The following is a 22360-nucleotide window of genomic DNA, read 5'->3' as shown; positions in this document are numbered from 1 at the left end:
AACAATGGTCTGGATCTATTTTATTTTTCAGATGCAAAGCAAGTGCATAAGCGTCCAATTTGGCGAGCAGGCCCCTAGCTCATTACTCGCAAGAAGTGCTCCACTGACCATATTGATGAAGGCAGAAAAAGAGGTGTCCCAGAGCCCACACATGAAACAGATGTCAGAACCTTTGCATATTCAAATAGGGGATCTAACATCTGTTTGAGACCCCTATGCAAAATTGGGCTGCCCTGAATGCAACTAGTGCCAATCCTTAAAGCAATCACTGAGGCCGCCACAAAAAGGTAATTCCTTGAATGTGAAGCTGAGAAGAGTGAAAGTACAATGCTGTGTAGATAGTTGTATAAACTGCTTTTGTTTCTGTTATTTCACTTTTTTTTTTATTTGTTTGTGGGATGCGGGCATCGCTGGCTAGGCCAGCATTTTTTGCCCATCCCTAACTGTCCTTGAACTGGGTCATTTCAGAGGGCATTTTAAGAGTCAACCACATTGCTGTGGGTCTGGAGTCACATGGAGGCCAGACCAGGTAAGGACAGCATATTTCCTTCCCTAAAAGACATTAATGAACCAGATGGGTTTTTACAACAATCAACAATGCTTTCATGGTCATCATTAGACTCACTTTTAATTCCAGATTTATTAATTGAATTCAAATTTCACCATCTGCCATGGCAGGTTTCAAACCCATGTCCCCAGAGCATTAGCCTGGGCTCTGGATTATTAGTCCAGTGACATGACTGCCCAGTGTGAATTTCTACCTTACTGTCTTATGGAAGTGAGTGTGGGGAGGGCTCCTAGGAATGTGCAGAAAAACCTCTAAACCACTAACCTTAGCATTCCCACATTTTCTAAATAACATAAACTGCCTTGATTCACTGGCCTCAAATTTCCAACCATAAAGCTGATGGCTCCATTACAATTGGAGAACCTAGAAACCATGTCCAATACTGAAATATTATTCAGATGGCAATTAACAGAATATCCAGCATCCTTATAATAAATAATTAAATCTAACATACCTGCCATTCTTCCGTAACCTTGATTAATTCTACGCGTAGAATCTTTAAAAAAAATATATAGTTAATCAGAAATAAAAACTGAAATGTGAGAAATATATGGTCAGTCAGTCACGAGTTGTAAAGAGAAAAGGCAAACAATTGCATATCCATCATCAAATTTACTTCTGGTATGTTTAATTTTGTTTTACCTGATGGGTAGATTGAAAAGCTTCAGGGTATAAATATATTTGTTCCTCTTTACAGAAGGTTTATATATAAATGAAGTTAACCACATGTAAAAAAAAAATCACAGCATTTTATACTGTGACAGATATGGCACTTGCTTCAGTGTGAACTCTTGCCCGCAGTCACTTTGGCGGTTCTAACGTGCAGCTTTTGGAGCTAGCCAATTCTAAGAAATAAGCTTTCATGAAAGCTTCAACAAATTACAACAAGACCTCAATAAAAAGTCATTATGCAAATAGATTACAGTTGCCACTATCACTACGATTTTGTTTCCTATGCCTTCCTCAGTCTGTTGAATGAGCAAATACAATTGCAAATATGGTGTGATATTCAGTGGATGCTCTTACCTGCATGAATAATTCTGGTGACTTCTTCTTCGTGCTCGCTCAATGGTGCACCCTCAATCGTAATTTTAGTGATAGTGGAAGAAGAGCCTGCTGAAGTACCAGTTAATGACACAGCATTAGTATTCGGTACACAGGAAGTATCAATACAGGAAAGTACCACTTCCTTTACGAAGAATGTGGAACTTAGTCATGCTTGGCTGAATGTGGAAAAAGCCTGCATTTATTCAATGAAGCATTGTGCCAGTCTTATAATTATTAAGAATGAAAAAACTACACTTTCTGCTTTCCACTGCCAGTGCTACAGGAAAGATGATAGTTTTCTTGAACCAGATATGTTTAACACAAGACATTTGTAAAGAGAACTTTTTTATGTGCACCTGAGATATAAAACACACAATTATTTTTGATGAACACTTCAGCCATTTGAAGAGTGCATAAATTTGTCGATATTCGAAATCTGTGAATAACGTCTTGGTAAATGATGTTACAATCACAGATGAGCAAATTATTATGATTGAAAGAAGTGCAGTATGATGATGAGAGACATTGGTTGGGGTTGGCAATCTGCAACACGTTCCCTTTTTAAATGGAGCGCTGTGTTGCTCACTGTGGTAGATGACTTGCTACACCACTTGTCAACTTGACCAATATAGCCAACTCATAATGTGGCATAAAAAACATGTACCACCACTTTTAGCTACGTACTCTCTAAGTTGACTATGTTTGGCATCATGATATCTCGAATACAAATGAAAGTGCACTTAGATTGTTAATGGGAGAGGAAGGGGAGGAGATTTCCGCTGGCTGCGTTTGAGTATCCTGATGACCATGGAAAACAACCATAATAGGTAACATAAAAGATTGTGCCTATTGATAAGAATGGGAAGGAGCTTTCTACAAGTTGCATTTGAGGTGAATATCCAGAATCAATTATAAAACACCTTTGCTAATGAATACAAATAAATGCCCCCCCTAGGTCTTCAACAAAGGGAAATAGTGGCCTTCACAGGTTGAGTTTGATTTTTATCTGTGTCCAAGGTAACCTTGATAGTAAACAGAGAAATATTCCCCTGTATTATTAATTAAAAGGACAATATTGATAAAAGGAAGTTTCCACAAGTGTGAAGTGGACATAAACAAATGCAACCTTGGATTGTTAATTAAGGTTAGGCAGACTTTTTTCAGGCTGGGTTTTGATATCTGGCACCAAAGAACTTTACAAATAAACATAAAGAAGTGTTTCCTTAGATTGTTAATGAAGAGGAGGTCTTCAAATGCTGTGTTTGAGTATCAAATGTCCAAAGAAAAATAATTTTGACAGTGGATACAAAATACTATGTGAATTCCACATGTAGTTGTGATATACAGATGGGAAACACAGACAATTAGTTGGTCGGAGTGGTAAATATGGAATGAAGAGCCTATGAGTCGATGCCTCAGGAGGCAAAGGCCAGATCCACCAGCTCACTAACCTCCATGAAGGAGTTTTTGGATTTCTTCATCCTCAAGTAATTTGGGATCACCCTCAATAATCCTAATAACGTTGGTGTACTGTGTTTCTGACAAGATACATGTCAATGGTGAATCTTAAATATTTTCACGACTTCCACCACAGGAAGACATGTATAATATATGGAAAATACAGAAAGATTATTGGATTCTCTGATTGTAAATACCAAGATGTTTAACTGTGCCTGCTGAAAACCACTTTTTCTAGCCTAATTTTTTAAAATCAGTCTCATGCATTTTATTAATATTACTGCATGGCCAAGACATAAAGTAAGTATTAAGTTATGCGATATTATAATTTAAATGCTTAATACATTCATATTAAGCTCCTGCAGCATATTTTGACAGCTATGTTAACCCATTTATTTTAATAGGTTAATGCCTCCATTAAAGTAGTGAACAGTGGACTTTGAGGGAACTGCATGAAGTGTTTATACGATAATATCTCACGGGATAATTTCTGGGTAATCACTTTGGTAGAGGAAATGGAACAATTTTCAAAATATCCGGTTCCTTCTGTGATATTTATCTAATCTCAAGTTAAAAACTGATGGAAGCATTCCATCTTCTTAATGCACTTCAGTAGTGAAAGGGGAGTAGATTTAGATTTGTCCTCTGAACTTACATCAAACAGAAACAAAATTATTTAACTTAGACTCTTAACAGCTGTCAGAGCAAAAAGGATTTATTCCGTCATTCTGGGTCAAATAAAAATCCACAATCCAAAACTGCATTGTTCAATGATTATTTCTGATCTTACTCCATGTAAGGCACAGCCCTGATGTATTTACAGAGGCACAAGTCCAACAACCGCAATACTTTTCTTTTACTATAATGTGCCATTTCCCCATCATTTTCATAACACTATAGTGGGGCTGCAAGACAGTGATGTACATCAGTAGAGTTCCACTGTTTCTGAACAAACCTCAGGAAATACTTAAAAGAAAATAATATTTTACTAATTTGTTGAAGTAACTTTTGGGTAGATTTTTGTCTTCACCATCTGAAAATCAGGTGGGTTTCAACTCCCAGTACTATATGCCTTGTCGGCGGGCACTAGAGGAACTCAAGTTGACAGGCGAATGTCGAGGATCTGCAGGAACAGTTAAGTGGTGAGGGGGTGGGGGTCCAGCAGTGATAACAACTGGGAGATGGGGACAGGGGATGGTAAGCCGAGGCCAAAGGAGGCCCAAGCACTCCTGTTTCTCAAGGCCCACAAGGAAACTTTAAAAAAAAATGCATTTAAAATGCTGGACCTCATCTGGCCATTAATCCAGCTCCTGGGAGGTTTGGCCGAGCAGCAAAGCCACCATTCCTCCTCTGCTCAGGCCTCAGGTTGAAATCACAGATCCAGCCTCAAGAGTGCGATCAACATATTTAAAGAACACCCTGCCAGCCTAGAGTGGATCACAGAGTCACAGAATCGTTACAGTGCAGGAGGAGGCCATTCAGCCCATCGTGTCCACACCGGCTCTCCGAAAGAGAAATTCGCTCAGTTCCATTACCCCCCGCCTTCTCCTCTTAACCCTGCACATTCTTCCTTTTCATATAACTGTCTAATTCCCTTTTGAATGCTTCAATTGAACCTGCCTCCATCACACTCTCAGGCAGTGCATTCCAGACTTGCTGCGTGAAAAATTTTTTCCTCATGTCACTTTTGCTTCTCTTACCAAATACTTTAAATCTGTGCCATCTCGTTCTCGATCCTTTCATGAGTGGGAACCATTTCTCTCTATCAACTCTGTCCAGAACCCTCATGATTTTGAATACCTCTATCAAATCAAATCTCAGCATTCTCATCTCCAAGGAAAACAGTCCTAACTTCTCCAATCTATCTTCATAACTGAAATTCCTCATCCCTGGAACCATTCTCGTGAATCTTTTCTGTACTTTCTCCAATGCCCTCATGTTTTCCCTCAAGTCCGGCGCCCAGAACTAGACGTAATTGTCCCGCTGAGGCTGAACTAGTGTCTTATACAAGTTCAACATAACTTCCTTGCTCTTGTACTCTATGCCCCTATTAATAAAGCCCAGGATACTGTATGCTTTATTAACTGCTCTCTCAACCTGTCCTGCCACCTTCAATGACTTATACACATATACACCAAGGTCCCTCTGCTCCTGCACCCTCTTTAGAGTGTACCCTTTATTTTATATTGTCTCTCCATGTCCTTCCTACCAAAATGAATCACTTCACATTTCTCTTCATTGAACTTCATCTGCCACCTGTCTGCCCATTCCACCAACTTGTCTATGGCCTTTTGAAGTTCTACATTATCCTCCACACAGTTCACAATGCTTTCAAGTTTTGTATCATCTACAATCTTTGAAATTGTGCCCTGTACACCAAGGTCTAAGTCATTAATATACATTAGGAAAAGCACTGATCCCTGGGGAACTCCATTACAAACCTTCCTCCAGCTCGAAAAACATCCATTAACCACTACTCTTTGTTTCCTGTCACTCAGCCAATTCTGTGTTCATGTTGCTACCGTCCCTTTTATTCCATGAGCTATAAGTTTGCTCACAAGTCTGTTGTGTGGCAATGTATTAAATGCCTTTTGAAAGTCCATGTACACCACATCAACAGCATTGCCCTCATCAACCCTCTCTGTTACCTCCTCAAAAAACTCCAGCAAGTTTGTTAAACATGATTTTCCTTTAAGAAATCCATGCTGGCTTTCCTTAATTAACCCACATTTGTCCATGTGACTATCAATTTTGTCCCGAGTTATTTTTTCTAGAGGTTTCCCCACTGCCGAAGTTAAATTGACTGGTCTGTAGTTGCTGGCTTATCCTTACACTCTTTTTTGAACAAAGGTGTAATGTTTGCAGTTTTCCAGTCCTTTGGCATCACCCCCAAGTCTAAGGAAGACTGAAAATCATGGCCAGTGCCTCCACAATTTCTACCCTCATATCCTTGGATGCATCTCATCTGGTCCTGGTACTTTATCCACTTCAAGTACAGACAGCCTATCTAATACTTCATCTTTATCAATTGTAAACCTGTCTAGTGTCTGAATTACCTCCTCTTTCAACATTGCCTGGGTTGCATCTTCTTCCTTGGTAAAGACTGATGCGAAGTATTCATTTAATACCTCAGCTATGCCCTCTGCCTCCATGTGTAAATCCCTTTTCTGGTCCCTCATCAGCCCCACTCCTCCTTTTACCACCTTTTTACTATTTATATGTCTAGATAAAACTTTGGGATTTCCTTTAACACTAGCTGCCAGTCTCTTTTCATGCTCTCTCTTTGCTTCTCTTATTTGCTTCTTCACTTCCCCTCTGGACCTTCTATATTCAGCCTGGTTCTCAACAGTATTTTCTTCCTGGCATCTGCCATAAGCACACTTTTTCCAAGCCTCCTTAAATTAAAAGTTGCAGTCAGTCAGAGTACGTTTGGGAAGGGGTAATAAGTCCTCTGCTCCATTTTAACTGCTTCTCTACCTGGTTTGCACCAGGCAGGGGGAGTTAAAATCGATGATATTAAGCCAGCCCTCTTCCCACTTTATGTAGGTTGAGCGTTGTTGATATTCTGCAGCATAGTGCAACTATGAAATGGGCAGGTTCAAGAGAGAGCAGGTAATGAGACAGGAGGAACGTTCCTGGCTTCCTGCCTGTTTCCTGCAATTGTGGCCTTTGTTGCTTAGTTAAAGGGGCACTGAAAAAGCTGGTGTCGCGTTTACACCTGGTACCTCCTTCAGCCTGAAGTCGCTCCTGGGCCTGGGAAAGTGTTGCCCAAGGTGCTTTACTCCTGCCCAACATTTGTGGGAGTGGGAGAGGGGGCAGGGTTGGAGGCCAGAAAATTAATCCTCACATGCACCCCTCACTGAACCAGTATCAGCTTGCAGGATTTGTGCAATTGATACTTTTAAAACAAGCAATAAGTGCTTGCTATCGGATTAATCCTTACTTATTTAGCTCACAAAATGTTATTTTAGATTACTGGCAGCTTTTTCTCTGAAGTGTCTTTGGATTCAGAAGACTACATTCTGCGACTGACAGTAACTGGGAACAGTGTTACTAACTGTACCACAACCTTTGATAAAAACAGGCCACTGCCAGTTTATGGTTCTTTTTCTTCACCCTTTCTAGTGTCATCATTAAAGCTACCCTTGGCAACAGAATTCGGTGGTGTAAATGGGGGCACATCATTGCTACTATACAGAGTTTTATTACTAGCATCAGCAAAGGTAAGACCAGTTGTAAGCTTACCAAGTTAGTCGAAATCATTTCCTTTACCTCCTTTCATTTGTTTAAGAGCACTGTAGCCTGACATTGCTGCTTTTTGTTATTTAGAATTAATCAAACAACCAACTTATTCAAATCGCACTCCACTGGTAGTTGGTAATAAAGGCAAATCATAAACTTGGATAGGCAGACATTTCCATATTCACATTTTATATTTGTCACTTCAATGTTAAAACGCTGACATTGAGTAGTAGGGGGCATTCCATTTGTACCATCTGAATTATATTTACTGCAGTATTCTTGTACAAACAGCTAGCTCAGTGTTCTACTCACAGAATAATCTACTTGCCTTGTGCGGAAATGAGGCACAGATGTCAAAATCGGATCACTTTTTGAATGTCATTTTGACATGCTGCTCTGCAAATATGTAAAAATGTAACATCGCTGTCCATCTATACAAATCTACAGAAATAAACTTCTCTTCATTAAAAACTACCATAAAGAGTTTCGAAGCATTGCCAGGAGTTGGTGGTCTCAGATTATAGAGGGGAGGGGATCTCCTGGGAGAGGCAAAATACCCAGGCCAATTTTGGTGGTGGGGGAGGGTTGGAGGTGGGGGTAGTGGGAAGAAGGGGAAACAGAAAAAAAATTATCTCTGACTCCCTTAAGAAATCAATACTAGTCCAGGATGCCACTGACTATCAGTTATAAATTGTAAAATTTCTTGAGTATTCTTAAAAGAATAAACTACAAATATCCTCCTTCAATAAGTTTGGTAAGGGTCTCACCATCACTTCCAATTGTCCCTGAATCACAATCGAGAGAGAGAGAGAGAGAGAGAGAGAGAGAATAATTACATTACAGTAAGTCTCTGCGGAAATAACATCCACAGCACTTTTGGTATTATAAATCAAGTCGTGCACACAATTGGGAAATTCATTCCCAATTTCACACACGTTCTCTTGGTACATCTATCATTATAGCTTTAAAACTACACTCATTGATTATTTAGATTTAAACATTAGTGACTGGAAATAGGTTCACGTTGAATGATCCCTGCACCGAAACGCTAAGTCTAAGGCCTACCCAATATTGGGCAACAGGCCTCATTTACATACCAGTGAACTGCAGACATCTGCTGGGTGTCTCCAGGCAGCTTGCCTGATGATTTGACTGTCGGGCCTTTGTGTTACCAGCAGCGGCCCTCAGGTGGTTCTCGTAAGAGTTCGGGAGGCAAAGAGGCAATGGGGAGAGGGGAGAGACAGCAACCAACACAGGAAGGGAGGCAACTAGCATTTTAGGGGTCTGGAGATGGGCAGTGGCTAACAACGGCCCATGGTTCTAATGTGGGGCCAAGAGGAGTACTCCTGCACCTTCCATAATCAGCCAAATATTTTGAAGAAAGCACCTTTTTGGCGGCAGGCGCAGTGGTCTCTTTGAAGACTGATAGTTAGGCTGCATGTAGACTTGGTTTTCCTGAAACCTGGAACAAGCTCCATTTGGGGCAAATTGCTTTGGTAAAGTGGGCATCAAACAGACATTAGGCCCCTTATTTGCTTATGCAAATATGCAAAGGGCCTCATGTCTACTTCAGGCAGTTGTCTCGATCACCTTTTTTGATGTCTATAACAATATGGAAGGTGGCACAAAATATGTGTGCCTGTACCACCCACAACATTGGAGTTTTTTTACAGCAGTCCTATGCCTGTAAAGTAGGTGCAGCATCATCGAATTTGTAGGCCAAAGGGTGAAGATGCCTAGTGATAGAACAGCATAATTGATCGCCAAGATGTACATTATCCATGTATAATACCAGGAGATTGTTTTGTTGCACGCCAGATAAATGCCTGATAATATAAATCCTGATACCTGTTTAATGTTGCCTAAATTACAATTAGCTTGGTAAAACTAATATTAAGCCTTCAAATAAAGTGGCTGAATACTTTTTAAAAGTTTAAATGTATTCATGTTCTGTAGAAGCTGATCTTATCACTACCGCTTAGGTTTTCTTCTATTCTCATCAAGGTATGTGATGGATGGAACTTTTTTCCACTTTTTGCACTCTCAGATCAGTATGCTTTGGATCAGATGGATAGATGGGTGGGGGTCGGGGGTGGGCAGGCGAAGTTCTCTCTATTTTGCCAATCAATAAACCATTCCAATGAACCATTCTCCTAACCTCAGATTCAGTAGTACACTGAATCCGGTAGCCTTTCAGATTGTTTGATGGTCAATGAAGTGGCAAATTTTGAACAGTTTAAGAACATAGAACAGTACAGCACAGTACAAGCCCTTCGGCCCACGATGTTGTGCCGAACCTTTAACCTACTCAAGATCTAAGTAACTACCTACCCTTCATTCTACTATCATCCATGTACCTATCCAAGAGTCGCTTAAATGTCCCTAATGTATCTGCTTCTACTACCACCGCTGGCAGTGCATTCCATGCACCCACCACTCTCTGTGTAAAGAACCTACCTCTGACATCTCCCCGAAACCTTCCTCCAATCACCCTAAAATTATGCCCCCTGGAGATAGCCCTTTCCACCCTGGGAAAAAGTCTCTGACTATCCACTCTATCTATGCCTCTCATCATCTTGTACCCCTCTATCAAGTCACCTCTCATCCTTCTTCGCTCCAATGAGAAAAGCCCCAGCTCCCTCAATCTTTCTTCGTAGGACATGCCCACCAGTCCAGGCAGCATCCTGATAAATCTCCTCTGCACCCTCTCTAAAGCTTCCACATCCTTCCTATAATGAGGCGACCAGAACTGAACACAATATTTCAAGTGTGGTCAAAGCAGGGCCTTATAGAGCTGCAGCATAACCTCGCGGCCCTTAAACTCAATCCCCCTGTTAATGAAAGCCAACACACCATACGCCTTCTTAACAACCCTATCAACTTGGGTGGCAACTTTGAGCGATCTATGGACATGGACCCCAAGATCCCTCTGTTCCTCCACACTACCAAGAATCCTGTCTTTAAGCCTGTATTCCGCGTTCAAATTCGACCTTCCAAAATGAATCACTTCACACTTTTCCAGGTTGACCTCCATCTGCCATTTCTCAGCCCAGCTCTGCATCCTGTCAATGTGCCATTGCAACCTACAACAGCCTTCCACACTATCCACAACTCCAGCAACCTTCGTGTCATCGGCAAACTTGCTAACCCAGCCTTCCACTTCCTCATCCAAGTCATTTATAAAAATCACAAAGAGCAGAGGTCCCAGAACAGATCCTTGTGGAACACACTGGTCACCGAGCTCCATGCTGAATACTTTCCATCTACTACCACCCTCTGACTTCTATGGGCCAGCCAATTTTGTATCCAGACAGCCAACATTCCCTGTATCCCATGCCTCCTTACTTTCTGAATGAGCCTACCATGGGGAACCTTATCAAACGCCTTGCTAAAATCCATATACACCACATCCACTGCTCTTCCTTCATCAATGTGTTTTGTCACATCTTCAAAGAATTCAATAAGGCTTGTGAGGCATGACCTGCCCCTCACAAAGCCATGCTGACTGTCTCTAATCAAACCATGCTTTTCCAAGTAATCATAAATCCTGTCTCTCAGAATCCTCTCCAATAATTTGCCCACTACCGACGTAAGACTGACTGGTCTATAATTCCCAGGGTTATCCCTATTCCCTTTCTTGAACAAGGGAACAACATTTGCCACCCTCCAATCATCTGGTACTACTCCAGTGGACAGTGAAGACGCAAAGATCATTGCCAAAGGCGCGGCAATCTCTTCCCTCGCTTCCCGTAATATCCTTGGGTATATCCCGTCTGGCCCCGGGGACTTATCTGTCCTCATATCATTCAAACTTTCCAGCACATCCTCCCTCTTAACCTCAACCTGTTCGAGCATATCAGCCTGTTCCACACTGTCCTCACAAACGACCAGGTTCCTCTCACTAGTGAATACTGAAGCAAAGTATTCATTTAGGACCTCCCTTACCTCCTCCGACTCCAGGCACAAGTTCCCTCCACTATCCCTGATCGGCCCTACCCTCACTCTGGCCATCCTCTTGTTCCTCACATAAGTGTAGAACGCCTTGGGATTTTCCTTAATCCTACCCACCAAGACTTTTTCATGTCCCCTTCTAGCTCTCCTAAGTCCATTCTTCAGTTCCTTCCTGGCTACCTTGTAACCCTCTAGAGCCCTGTCTGATCCTTGCTTCCTCAACCTTAAGTAACCTTTAGTGCTATAAACTCTTGATCACTAGGTAATGGTGTTAATCTGAATGCTAAATTTGTGGGGACAATTTCTTTCAGGCTTGCCTGAAATGGCCTAGCAAGCCATTCAGTTCAAGGGCAACCAAGGATGGGGCAATAAATGCTGGCCTTGCCAGTGACGCCTACATCCCATGAATGAATAAGAAAAATGAATGAATGATAAGAAGTGCTGTCTGGTTTTCTATTATATTTACTCATGAAAATTGCTTGTGAGAATGGCATATGTTATAACATAACTAGATAAAAATAATCAGGATAAATAATTAAGAACTCACCACTTTGAATGACCTTCCCACCAATTACTTTTATTGTTGGTTTATTTGTAACAACTCTTGTAATTTCTGTGATCTTAGTTTCTAAGAAGCAAAGATATTTGTGCTGTTATTTAACTAGAATCCACTCCTTCAGATTCAAGTCTAGTGAACTTCGAAAATCTTGAAAATGATAAGTAAATGAAGGATTTCCTTTGTTAGACTGAGCCTAACATAAAATTGAAACCTCCTTACAATATACAGTATTATCATCCATGCATTTGTATCAAATTCCTTGGGCCACTATTTTATAAGGAAATGTTAACCTTTTTTTAAAAAGTTTTATTAGCTTGAACAGCAGGAAAATCAGATTTTCTGTGAGTCTTGATCCATTCCAGCACAGTGGTGCAATTTGGCTCAGATCTGCAGGTCGAACAAACATCTCTTTGATTTTCCATTTCTGAAAGATCAACTGAGGTAAGGGAAAATTGAAACTCATTCTATTTTCAATCACTTTAGTTTTTAAAAAAATCAGTTTGGTTGCAATCCTATGCTTAACAGAACAGGATTCCAAATGTAAGTTCATATGATAATGGGGCTCAGTTGCAATAAATGAATAAGTCTTCAAAGTGGAATGTTTTTAGTGGTCTCCTGCCTTATTACTGCCAACAGTGTTTGTGTCCAGAGCAGTAACAGAAGGTTAGTTGAATGTTTAATGTTTTGATTACCACAAGGTAAAGCATGAGGTAGTAGAAATGTAAGACTTCATCCCCTAACGTCCCTCTCACGATGGCTACAGGACAGTGTTTGTTACTATACCAATGTAACATCATTAGTCCCTCATTTATATCTCGGTGGCCCAAGTACAGGTGAATTACATGCAACAGGAAGTTACATTTCGGTGTAAAATGAGCAGTGGGATGGTCTGCATCCAATTGGTGTAGGTAATGGTCCCACTGCTAAATTTACTGGATTTTTTTGTTTAAAAAAGGTATCCCAGGTCCTCTCCAACCCCTGCACCTGGCATTTACCTGAGGGCTGCTGCCAGCCCCAAATTGAAGTCTTCACCTGGATTAGCACCTTTGGAGTTATGAAGAGGTCCGAGGATCACTTTTTATCAATTCTCATGCCTCTTAGTTCGGGCGCATGCTAGTTGCGCAGTGCCAATTCTACCCCAATGCAGCCAGTACAATTATGATTCCATCAGACACAAAAAAGTCTGTAACTGATGATTTTGTAATTCTGCCTGACCCTTGAAGCTGCAGCAGCCAATTTCCTTAACTTTAACGATGAGCTGCGATGTGCAGATGGAAATCTTGATTGGAGGCTGCTGAAATTATGACATTAACCTGACACCAGGAAATACATTGGGGTCAGCACTGACTACAATGGGTGGGTGTCAAGTTGCCCCTTGCCTCAATTCCATCAGCCTAGTAGCTGGCAACAAAAGTAGCTTTTTGTTTGTAATGTCATTCAAATTTATATAAAAATACTTTCCATACACGGCTTTTTTTTTTAGTTTTGAAATCGAGGGGTGTCCATTTCATTAAAAATGTACCTTTTCTCACTGAATTAACACTGCACTGATAATTTTACACGTTTACATTCCCGGCGCAAATCGATGACTGCTGCGTGCAAATATTAGAAATTCGAGTACATGCTCCTCATGATTTTAGATCTGATAATCATTCCTTATACTTGGGGAGTCAATAATTGGGGGATCATCACTGTAAAATTATTATTGTGAGTAAGAATAGAGATTAGAAGAAATATGTTTATACAGGGGGTTTATTGGAGAATGCAATGCGATGACATGGGGAGGTAGAAACCATGGCATCCTTTAAAGGAAAAAGTGGATAAATATTTGAAGCAGAGGAAGATCCAGGGCTATGGGGAAAGTGCAGGGCAGTGGAATTAGTTTTGGATTGCTCAATCAAATAACAGGCACAGACACCAGACATACATCCCCCGTCGGGACTGTAAATGTCCGTGGTTCCATTGCTGGCAGGCAAGGCAGATAAACTCGTATCCCTTAGGTTTAATAAAAACAGATCTCTGCCAAGACATGAGACCTACTGCACATTAAAAGATCTTATCAGTGCATTATTTGGCATTCATTTGCACCACAAGTATCTAACAGTGCTTTATAAACACTAGTTAGAAAGGAAAAATAATTCAGCTGCTCACACCTCCACAAAGCCTGTTCCCTTTTGGCTTCAAGAGAGAAGGGTAGAAAAGAGGAAAGAATAGGGAAAGAACAGTCAGGTAAAAAAAAAGAACAGCTGTTGCAAATACAGTGCATTTGAATGTGTATCTACCATAGGGAATCATTTGGGAAATGATTGCTCCAAATTCACTGGTAACGTTTGGCAGAGAAATTACCTTGATAATACGAGCTGAAAATGCAAGGACAATAGGATTAAAAGGCAGGTACCCTCATGCTGTAATACATTAATCGATCGCCACTTCCTCCAATTGAACAACAACCTGTGATCTGAGTCATACTCACATTGTTGTGGACAGACAGCTTTGAAATGATTAAAATACAGCACATTTTGTATTCATACAGATATGTTTCTGTCATTCAACTGAATTTAAGGTTGACTAATTATGCAGAAGTCACTGTCAAAAATATATTCAGAATAAAAAAAAGTAGTTTGTAAACAGTTGCATTATATTTTATCAGCATGGTCATTATACTGGATGCCCCCTTTTACTGTATTAGTTACTGAATTAAGTGGATTTATTGTTTTGCCATGCACAGTAATTCCTCGTGAGACTTCAGTGGACACTTATTTAAGCAATTATGTGAGATTACTGTCAATCAGCAGTTATCAGAACCAAGCTGATCATTGATGGAAAAATTCTGGTGACATTCTGCACCCAGCCATCTCCCATTGCCCTCCATTCTGGTTTATCATTACTCAGTCCCTTTGTCTACATACTTTTTTTTCCACCAAACTATAATCACTTCTATCACCTCTGGCCACTTCCCGTCATTCTTTAGCCATATGGAACACATGCTGTGGTCAACTCAAGTTTCTTGCTCTATCACTGTGGATATGTTAAGTCCTTCTCATTACTTCTTAACCAATAATAATAATTATCTTCCTTGCACCATGTGTTTCAAAACCTTCCTAACTTTGTTTCTGTCCTTTTCACTGGTTCCACCTTTCAGCGTTATAAACTTGCATTGCTCACTCTCCTTTGTCCTTACTGATCTTCCATAAACTATCAAAAAGATTCCTTACCACGTGAGTGTAATTCTTCAATATTTTGTAGTATGCCTCTTCATCAAGCATACAGTTTTGCAGGCCACCATTTCCACCACCTCACCATCAATGCCTACATTTTTCAGACTGCCTTCATCCCTGTACTACAAGCACAGGTCTTTCATTATAATAATGTATCATCATTATGATTGGTGACAACCAAGGATCCAGTATCCAGTATATTCCAGCCTACCCTTAGCTTTTCATGGCGACTGCCTTTAGTATCTCAATTCACATTGTCTCACTCATAATGTGATACGTGACAATACTGAACATGACGGGTGACATCACAGAGCGCATTGACTTTGATTTCAATTCTCAAACAAGCTAGGTAGGACAGTAAGGTGTGAGGAGGAACAAAGAGATTGCAAAGGGACATAGGTTAATTGAGTAGGTAAGAAGGTGGCAGATGGAACATAATGTGGGGAAATGTGAGGTTATACTCTTTGGCAGGAAGAACAGAAAAGCAGAATATTTTTTAAATGGTGAGAAACTTTTAGGTGTTGATGTTCATACAAGGAACACAGAAAATTAACACGCAGGGGTACAGCAAGCAATTAGGAAGGTAAATGGCATGTTGGCCTTTATTGCAAGGGGGCTGGAATATAAGAATAAGGAAGTCTTTCTACAATTGTACCAGGCTTTGGTGAGACCACAACAGGAGTACTGTTCACAGTTCTGGTTTCCATATCTAAGGAAGGAAATACTTGACTTGGATGCTGGACAGCAAAGGTTCACTGGATTGATTCCTGGGAGAAAGTTGAGTAAATTGGGCCTATACTCCTGAAGTATAGCAGAAGGAGGGTTGATCTCATTGAAACAGATACGATTCTAAGGGGCCTTGACAGGGTAGATACTGAGAGGTTGTTTCCCTGGTTGGAGAGATCAGCAGGAATTTCTTCATCATAAGGATTGTGAATCTTTGGAATTCTCTACCCCAGATGGCTGTAGATTCTCTGTCATTGTGTATTTTTAGACTCCAGAGGAATCAAGGGAACTGGGTGGGAAGGTGGAATTCAGATTTTAAAAAAACTATGATCTTATTGAATGGTGGCGCAGGCTCCTATTTCTTATGTTCTTAAACTGCTAAGTAACCAGACACTGTGTTTGTTCACTTCCCAGATATGGCGAGAATTGTTGGGTGGATGCGTATGATAATTGAATTAGGCATGCTTCAAGTGTGTCACTCAGCGGTGATTAAGGGTTGGTGCCAGCATGGCCCTCAAGATGAATGGTATAAATATAATCAGTCTAGAGAAGAAGAAAGGGGGAAAGATATCGCAGAACGACTGAGTCGACGGTGGAACTGCCATTGGGAGGTGGCAAGCCCTGGTTACATGGAAGGAGTGTTGTACGGGAATCGGACTATTGGTGCACGTGTGGAGGAAGGGAAAGGGGTTCGTGTAAAATGCATCTGTAATGGAAATGGTACAGCAATGGGAATCCAGTGGAGGTGGTTTCAGGACCAATTTGGCATGTTTGCCCCTCCTATAGGGGATGTCGGGGTGCCATATAAAGGAAAAATAACCCGACAATTTAATGGAAAGAATGGCCTGGTACTAATTCAGACATTAAACTGGCCCCAGTTCTGGAAAAGACACAGTGGCAATGTCCGTTGCGAACCAAGTGACAACAGTGCCTATGGCAGCTCTCATGTGAGGTTACAGGCTATCAGCAAACCAGGAAAAAATGCTGCTGGGAGTCCAGGTCCCCCTTGTCCCATCTTACTCCCTAATCCACAAACAAATGGCTTAGAAGTGACGGAATCAGGAGATTTTTTATATAATGATGTGCGCTTTGAAATTGTTCCGGTTGTTTTTAATTTAACCTCTCTGCATATGCCAGACAGATTGTGCCATAGTACCTACCTTCATTTGTTTCACCTCATGTTGAAGGAATTGGTAGGGGACTCACAAGCAAGGAACCAAAGAACAGATTGGCAGAGCCCTGACCCAGACATGGGTGAAGGGCCAAAAGCCCAACGCAGACGAAGAGGTCTAGCCGAATGGATAGGGATAGGAGCCACTGCAGGGGTGGCTGGCCTGAATCGTATAGATGTCGAATCCATGTGGGAACATGATGAAGTCATGCGGAGGCAACTGAAGGGGCTTTTGACTAAATTAAATGACCAAAGTGGGGACCTAATCCACGAACAAGCTAAAACTCTGTTATCCACTCAAGAGATAGTGGCAGCCATGCAGTCCATCGCGGATAAGGTCAATGAGATCATTGGGGAAAACAATCAGGAGTACACGCAGCAGAATGTCTCCAAAGCAGTCACCTGTAGTATGTATGGAAACTTTGTGCTTACCTTACTGCAAAAGGGATTGTCTGACCTTGAATCTAATCGTATTCCTGCCTTTGTCAAGAATCACCACTTGGCCACCTGGTTAGGGACCAATAAGACGGAGGAAGAATTTAAACGTATCAGGCGGCATGGCCTGGCCTTTTTTGCCCCTCGGGCCCACTCTCAGGGTAGTGACGGCCAGGTCCCAGTGATATTGGCAGTCCCAATCGTCACGAACTCCACAGCCCCTCCTGTGCGATTGTATAAGGTAGAATCCATAGGAGTCATTGAACATTCCAATGACAATACCATCTTTAAGGAATTTCAGGACCATCCTCGATGGTTGATTAATAAAAAGGGCACATGGTTAGCCCCAGACTTAGAGTGTTGCCGACAAGTTGGAAATGAGTGGGTGTGTCGGTGTGATGTGTACCAGCATACTACACCAGCATGTGGGTTCACATTAGATGAGCATTCTCCAAACTGCACAGTAGTTGTAAGCCAATGGAGTCCTGGGCAAGCGAGAACTGCCTACGTGGGCAGGGGGAGGTACTGCGTTACAACCAGTGCCTCATACCTACATCATGGGGAAACCTTTTGCCCAATTAATACCCCGATGTTCTGTCTCTCCCCAATTGAACCAGTCAAAGTTGGAGGTAAAATGTTATTGCCAGTTCACCTGCACAACGTTACAGAAATACAGTTGGAGCTGCCTCTTCAGGAGGAAGCTCTTAGGTCAGTGGTCCATTTTGGCCACCCGATTCCCCCGCTATCTATTAGTTTAAAGTCAATCCTTCAACGTACATCTACCTCGCAAGAACATTTGGTTCGTATGCAACAAGATAATAAAGATATTGAGAAAGGAATCAAAACCTTAGGAGACCACAAATGGTGGGATGTGGTGTATAATGTGGGCCAATCTGTCTGGGCTCGTATGGTCTCTTATGCTTTCTTAATTGTTCAATTTATGTTGACCATTATGGTCATTATTACTTTAATACATTTACGCGGGGTCTGTCACCGGTTGGAAGATCAGCTACAGGTCCGGCAGGCTCGGCCTACTTATGTGGGCCTTTTGGAAAGTCCCCATGAGTATGTATAGCTCTCTTGAAATGAGCAAAATCCACAAAATTAACAGTAAATAAGTTGGCACTGTGTAATTGGTAAGTTTGTTAGCTCAAGGTGATCAAGCTGTGAGTCACGTGATCGGAGAGGAAAGGAAGAAACAAAAAAGAGTGAACCAGAGTTTAAAAACTAACCTGCATTATGGGAGAATGTTAGAATTTGCTTTGTGTCCTGTGTCCCATCACAGTTAACCAAACCTCATGGTCATTGTTCGATTAGGATCTGCTAATATTGGTGATTAGTCGGATCAATAAGAAAGCAGGAACAATCAGACAGGTTGGCGACACCCCATGTGAGACGTTAATATCAAATTGGCCCGAACAATGAAGGTGCTGAAGCTATCACGTAGACTAGCAGCATCTGGAATGGCCCAAAGCATCTTCTGTTCTTTTATAATGTTGAGCAGGACACAGGCTAAATTAATTAGCAGCTAAACAAGATGGTCATTATGTCACGATCTGGCAGTTTTGTGAGAAGGAACCTCACCTCAATATATGTCTGGGCATCATGTGATATGACTTACATTAAAGGGGAAAGTCCTTTAAGGATGCCTGGATGCCTTTTGGGCAAGTGACAGATGGGTATAGTGGGATACATAAGAATGGGTAACAGCCATCGTATAGTAAAGTTCATGGGACAGTTGGAAGTCCAACATCTACAAATGCCAAGCTTGATCACCTTGAGTCTTCAGGAAATGAGGTTGCATGAGTCTATTGTATAATCGTAATAGTGATTAAACTACTGGTGTCTTGAGTAATAAACTTGCATTTGGACAATATGTTGAGCCTGAATCATGAGGAATTATTCAATTGAATTTAAAGAGATTGCCTTACAGGCTTCACTGATCCCTTCAGCACATTCAGGTCCATATTGTGACCACTCTTCTTGTCATTTTAATCTGCAGCAAAGTTATAGCCAGATCCAATATTAGCTCCTCCACATACTCTTTTTTTCCATGCAGAGTTATGGTTGTCCTTTGTCATCACTAATTGATTAATCTTTCAATCATTCCATTTGGTGAACTCCAGGTTAACTTATGGCTTTGCTTCTGTTCACACTGGCTATTATGCAAATTGAAAATTGATTCTGTCTACAAAGGTTAATAAGCATCTTCCATTGTAATTTTCCGTACCAATTGCATGCCAGTCCAAGAGCAGTTTATGCACAGGAGTGCATTCCCAATTTAAAACCAACCCTAAACAGAGGTTGTTCATGGCCAGGTTAGCATCTCTTGCAATTTGGTATAAACCTGCTCCTTTTCTATCTATTCAGCTACCTCTTGGTGCATAGGCCTGAAGAAGTTATCATTATATAGATTCCCATCAAGGTTACATCATAGATTTTAAATTGATTTTCAAATCATTCTTTATTAATAATGTATTAATCACTCAAGGGCATTTACCTTGGCTGTCCTCCAAGTAATCCCTTTGATTAGGTTAACTCTGAGGTTATTGCCAATATTTGGAGACCATCCCTATGACACGGGCAACCAAAACCAAAGGAAAAGGGGCTACTGTTACATAGGTACATAGGACTTCGGAGTAGGCCATTTGGCCCTTAGAGCCTGCTCCGCCATTCGATTAGATCATGGTTGATCTGGTTGTGGTTTCAACTCCACTTTCCTGTCTGCCCGCCCGCACCCTCCGCGCCCCCCCCCCAAAACCGCCAATAACCCTCGACTATCAAAAATCCAACTCAGCCTTGAATAAATTCAATGATCCAGCCTCCACTGCTTTCTGGAGAAGAGAATTTCACAGAATAAACTGAAGGCTATGGTCCAGGTTACAGTTACATGCTTGAATGACAACATACTCAGTAATTACCAACCTTTGAGGTATGTACTATAAAACAGGGGGAAACATAGAAAAATAGGAGCAGGAGTAGGCCATTTGGCCCTTCGAAAAAATCGGAGAAATGAGAAGTTTCTGATAAAGAGTCATGGACCAGGATTCTCCTCCTAGTGGCAGTGTTCTGGCATGGCAGCATCCAGAGAAATGTCCAGGAATTTAAAAGGACAGAAGAGCCCTGAAGTTCCAGAAATTGGCATCCTCGTGGGCCAAGGACTACATGAAAAGGGAAGTGGGGAGAAATTTGATAGTGAGGAAGCTGCTATAAAGCCCTTTCTCTCTACGGGGAGAATTCGGGGCTGTTACTACTGCTTCCCGGGTCTTTCCACCACTTTCCCCAGACAGCCCCAGGAAGCAGTGATAACAGAAGGAAATCGGAGGAAATTATCTGAGGCAGCGGAAGGCCTCACTGTCAGCATTTTCCTTTATTCTGTGCTGTGATCCTGCCTATTTTTGGGTCGGATCGTGTGGGGGAATCCTGGCAATGGTAACTCCTGAAAAATTCTCCAAGTGATGGACAAAGACTTGAATTTGGCAGTCCAGCCTCAGATTCATTGGAATTGAAAATATTCTGGATTTAACACAGTACAGCTTGAAGACAGCGAGTCTTGATAACAATAACAAATATATATTGCAACAGCAGATCTCTCATGTGACCCCTTCATTCTCTGATCCTGTTTTATCATTATTTTCTTTTGTTTTATAATGTCTTTTTTGTGCATCAAACCTTAAACTATCAATTTCAATAAAAGACAGATGTTTTATACCAAAATGCATTAACTGCAAAACAAACAATTGAGAACTTTCAGAAATACTGCTAATAGTTAAAGAACTTACGGATGACTGGCAGTTGTATTTCTTTGTAGGTGTAACCGGGGGTAAACTACAGAAAGAGAACAATGAAAGAAAACAGATCTTCTTTAATTATGTTATATAATATCTCACCCAATCTTCTTTCTTAGAGGAAATACTAGAGGGTTTACATTCCTCTGAAGTATATTTTATTCAGGTTAAAATAGGCTAGCAAGGAACTTTACAAAAATAGGCAATGGAAGCTACCAGAAAAAAATTTACCTGTAAAGAATTCATAAAATGCCACTCTAAAATCATTAATTTGATTGAACAGCACATGTTTCACAGTAATATGGGACAACACACATATCTTTCATTGCTTCTTTTGCAGCATTCGTTTTCAACAATACTTACTTTCATTCATAGAACAATTAAAAAAACTATGGGGAACAAAATGGCAAGTCCCATGAACGACAGTGACCAGCAAAGTCACTGACTAAACAGCTCCTGCGAGTTAATGTTATTCCCAGTTTCCCAATCAATATGGCCCGGTAAGTATGAAAGCAATGCAAACATGTTCACAAAGATTTGCTCCACAATCTAACTTTTTACCTGGTTACTTTCCAGTGGAACATTACAAACAGTTAAGCAAACTGAGATTCCAATTCGAAGCCTAACTAAAATGAGATGCACCCTATATAGTGCAATCATTCACCATACTGGAGAGATACCTCCACTTCCCCTTTTTTGAATATAAGCACTAGGCATTAGGAATCATTTTGGATGTCAAAGAGCATACAGTGTAGGATAAAGCAAAAAAAGAAAGCTGATGTCAGATGGCAAGAGTTCATACTGCAGAAAGCCTATAAAGTGCAGGGGTTAAATTAAAAAGGAAATAGGAAAGCAAAGAGAGGGCATGAAAAAGAAATTGGCAAGTAAAATCAAGGAAAACCTTGTTTTATAATACATAAAGAGTGAGAGGATAAAGAGCAAGAGGATAATTAAGAAAAGAGTAGGGCCTATTAGAGATCCAAAAGGTAACGTGTATAGAGGTGCAAGATGTAGGCATGGTTCTCAATGAATACTTTGCATCTGTTTTCACAAAGGAGAAGGACGAAGCACCTTGTAGTTAAGGAGGAGGCCTGTGAAATATTGGATGGGATAATTATAATGAGGGAGGAAATATTAAGATTTTTAGCATCCTTGAAAGAAGATAAATCACCAGGCCAGGATGAAATATATCCCAAG

At 41.0% G+C, this 22360-nt stretch overlaps 2 protein-coding genes across 5 annotated transcripts in view; one reads left to right on the top strand and one right to left on the bottom strand.

Moving 5' to 3' along the window:
- LOC137371237 (periostin-like) overlaps window positions 1-22360 on the bottom strand; it is a 100707-nt gene that overhangs the window by 2270 nt on the left and 76077 nt on the right. The window contains exons 16-19 of one of the 4 annotated variants that reach the window (XM_068033451.1): window positions 21158-21203; window positions 11814-11894; window positions 1595-1684; window positions 1023-1064 (exon numbers count right to left, since the gene is read on the bottom strand). In XM_068033451.1, coding sequence (XP_067889552.1) covers window positions 1023-1064; window positions 1595-1684; window positions 11814-11894; window positions 21158-21203 — 259 coding nt within the window. The remainder of the gene's footprint in view (window positions 1-1022; window positions 1065-1594; window positions 1685-11813; window positions 11895-21157; window positions 21204-22360) is intronic. The other 3 variants (XM_068033452.1, XM_068033454.1, XM_068033453.1) reach the window with 3 other exon arrangements.
- Window positions 12189-18450, top strand: LOC137371054 (uncharacterized). The gene is made up of 2 exons (XM_068032953.1): window positions 12189-12266; window positions 16184-18450. Exon 2 carries the CDS (start codon window positions 16186-16188, stop codon window positions 18448-18450), a length of 2265 nt encoding a protein of 754 aa, XP_067889054.1. The 5' UTR covers window positions 12189-12266; window positions 16184-16185.

This window comes from Heterodontus francisci, chromosome 6 (assembly GCF_036365525.1).
Source record: "Heterodontus francisci isolate sHetFra1 chromosome 6, sHetFra1.hap1, whole genome shotgun sequence".
Classification (NCBI taxonomy): domain Eukaryota; kingdom Metazoa; phylum Chordata; class Chondrichthyes; order Heterodontiformes; family Heterodontidae; genus Heterodontus; species Heterodontus francisci.
This window is presented reverse-complemented; position numbering and strand designations above follow the sequence as displayed.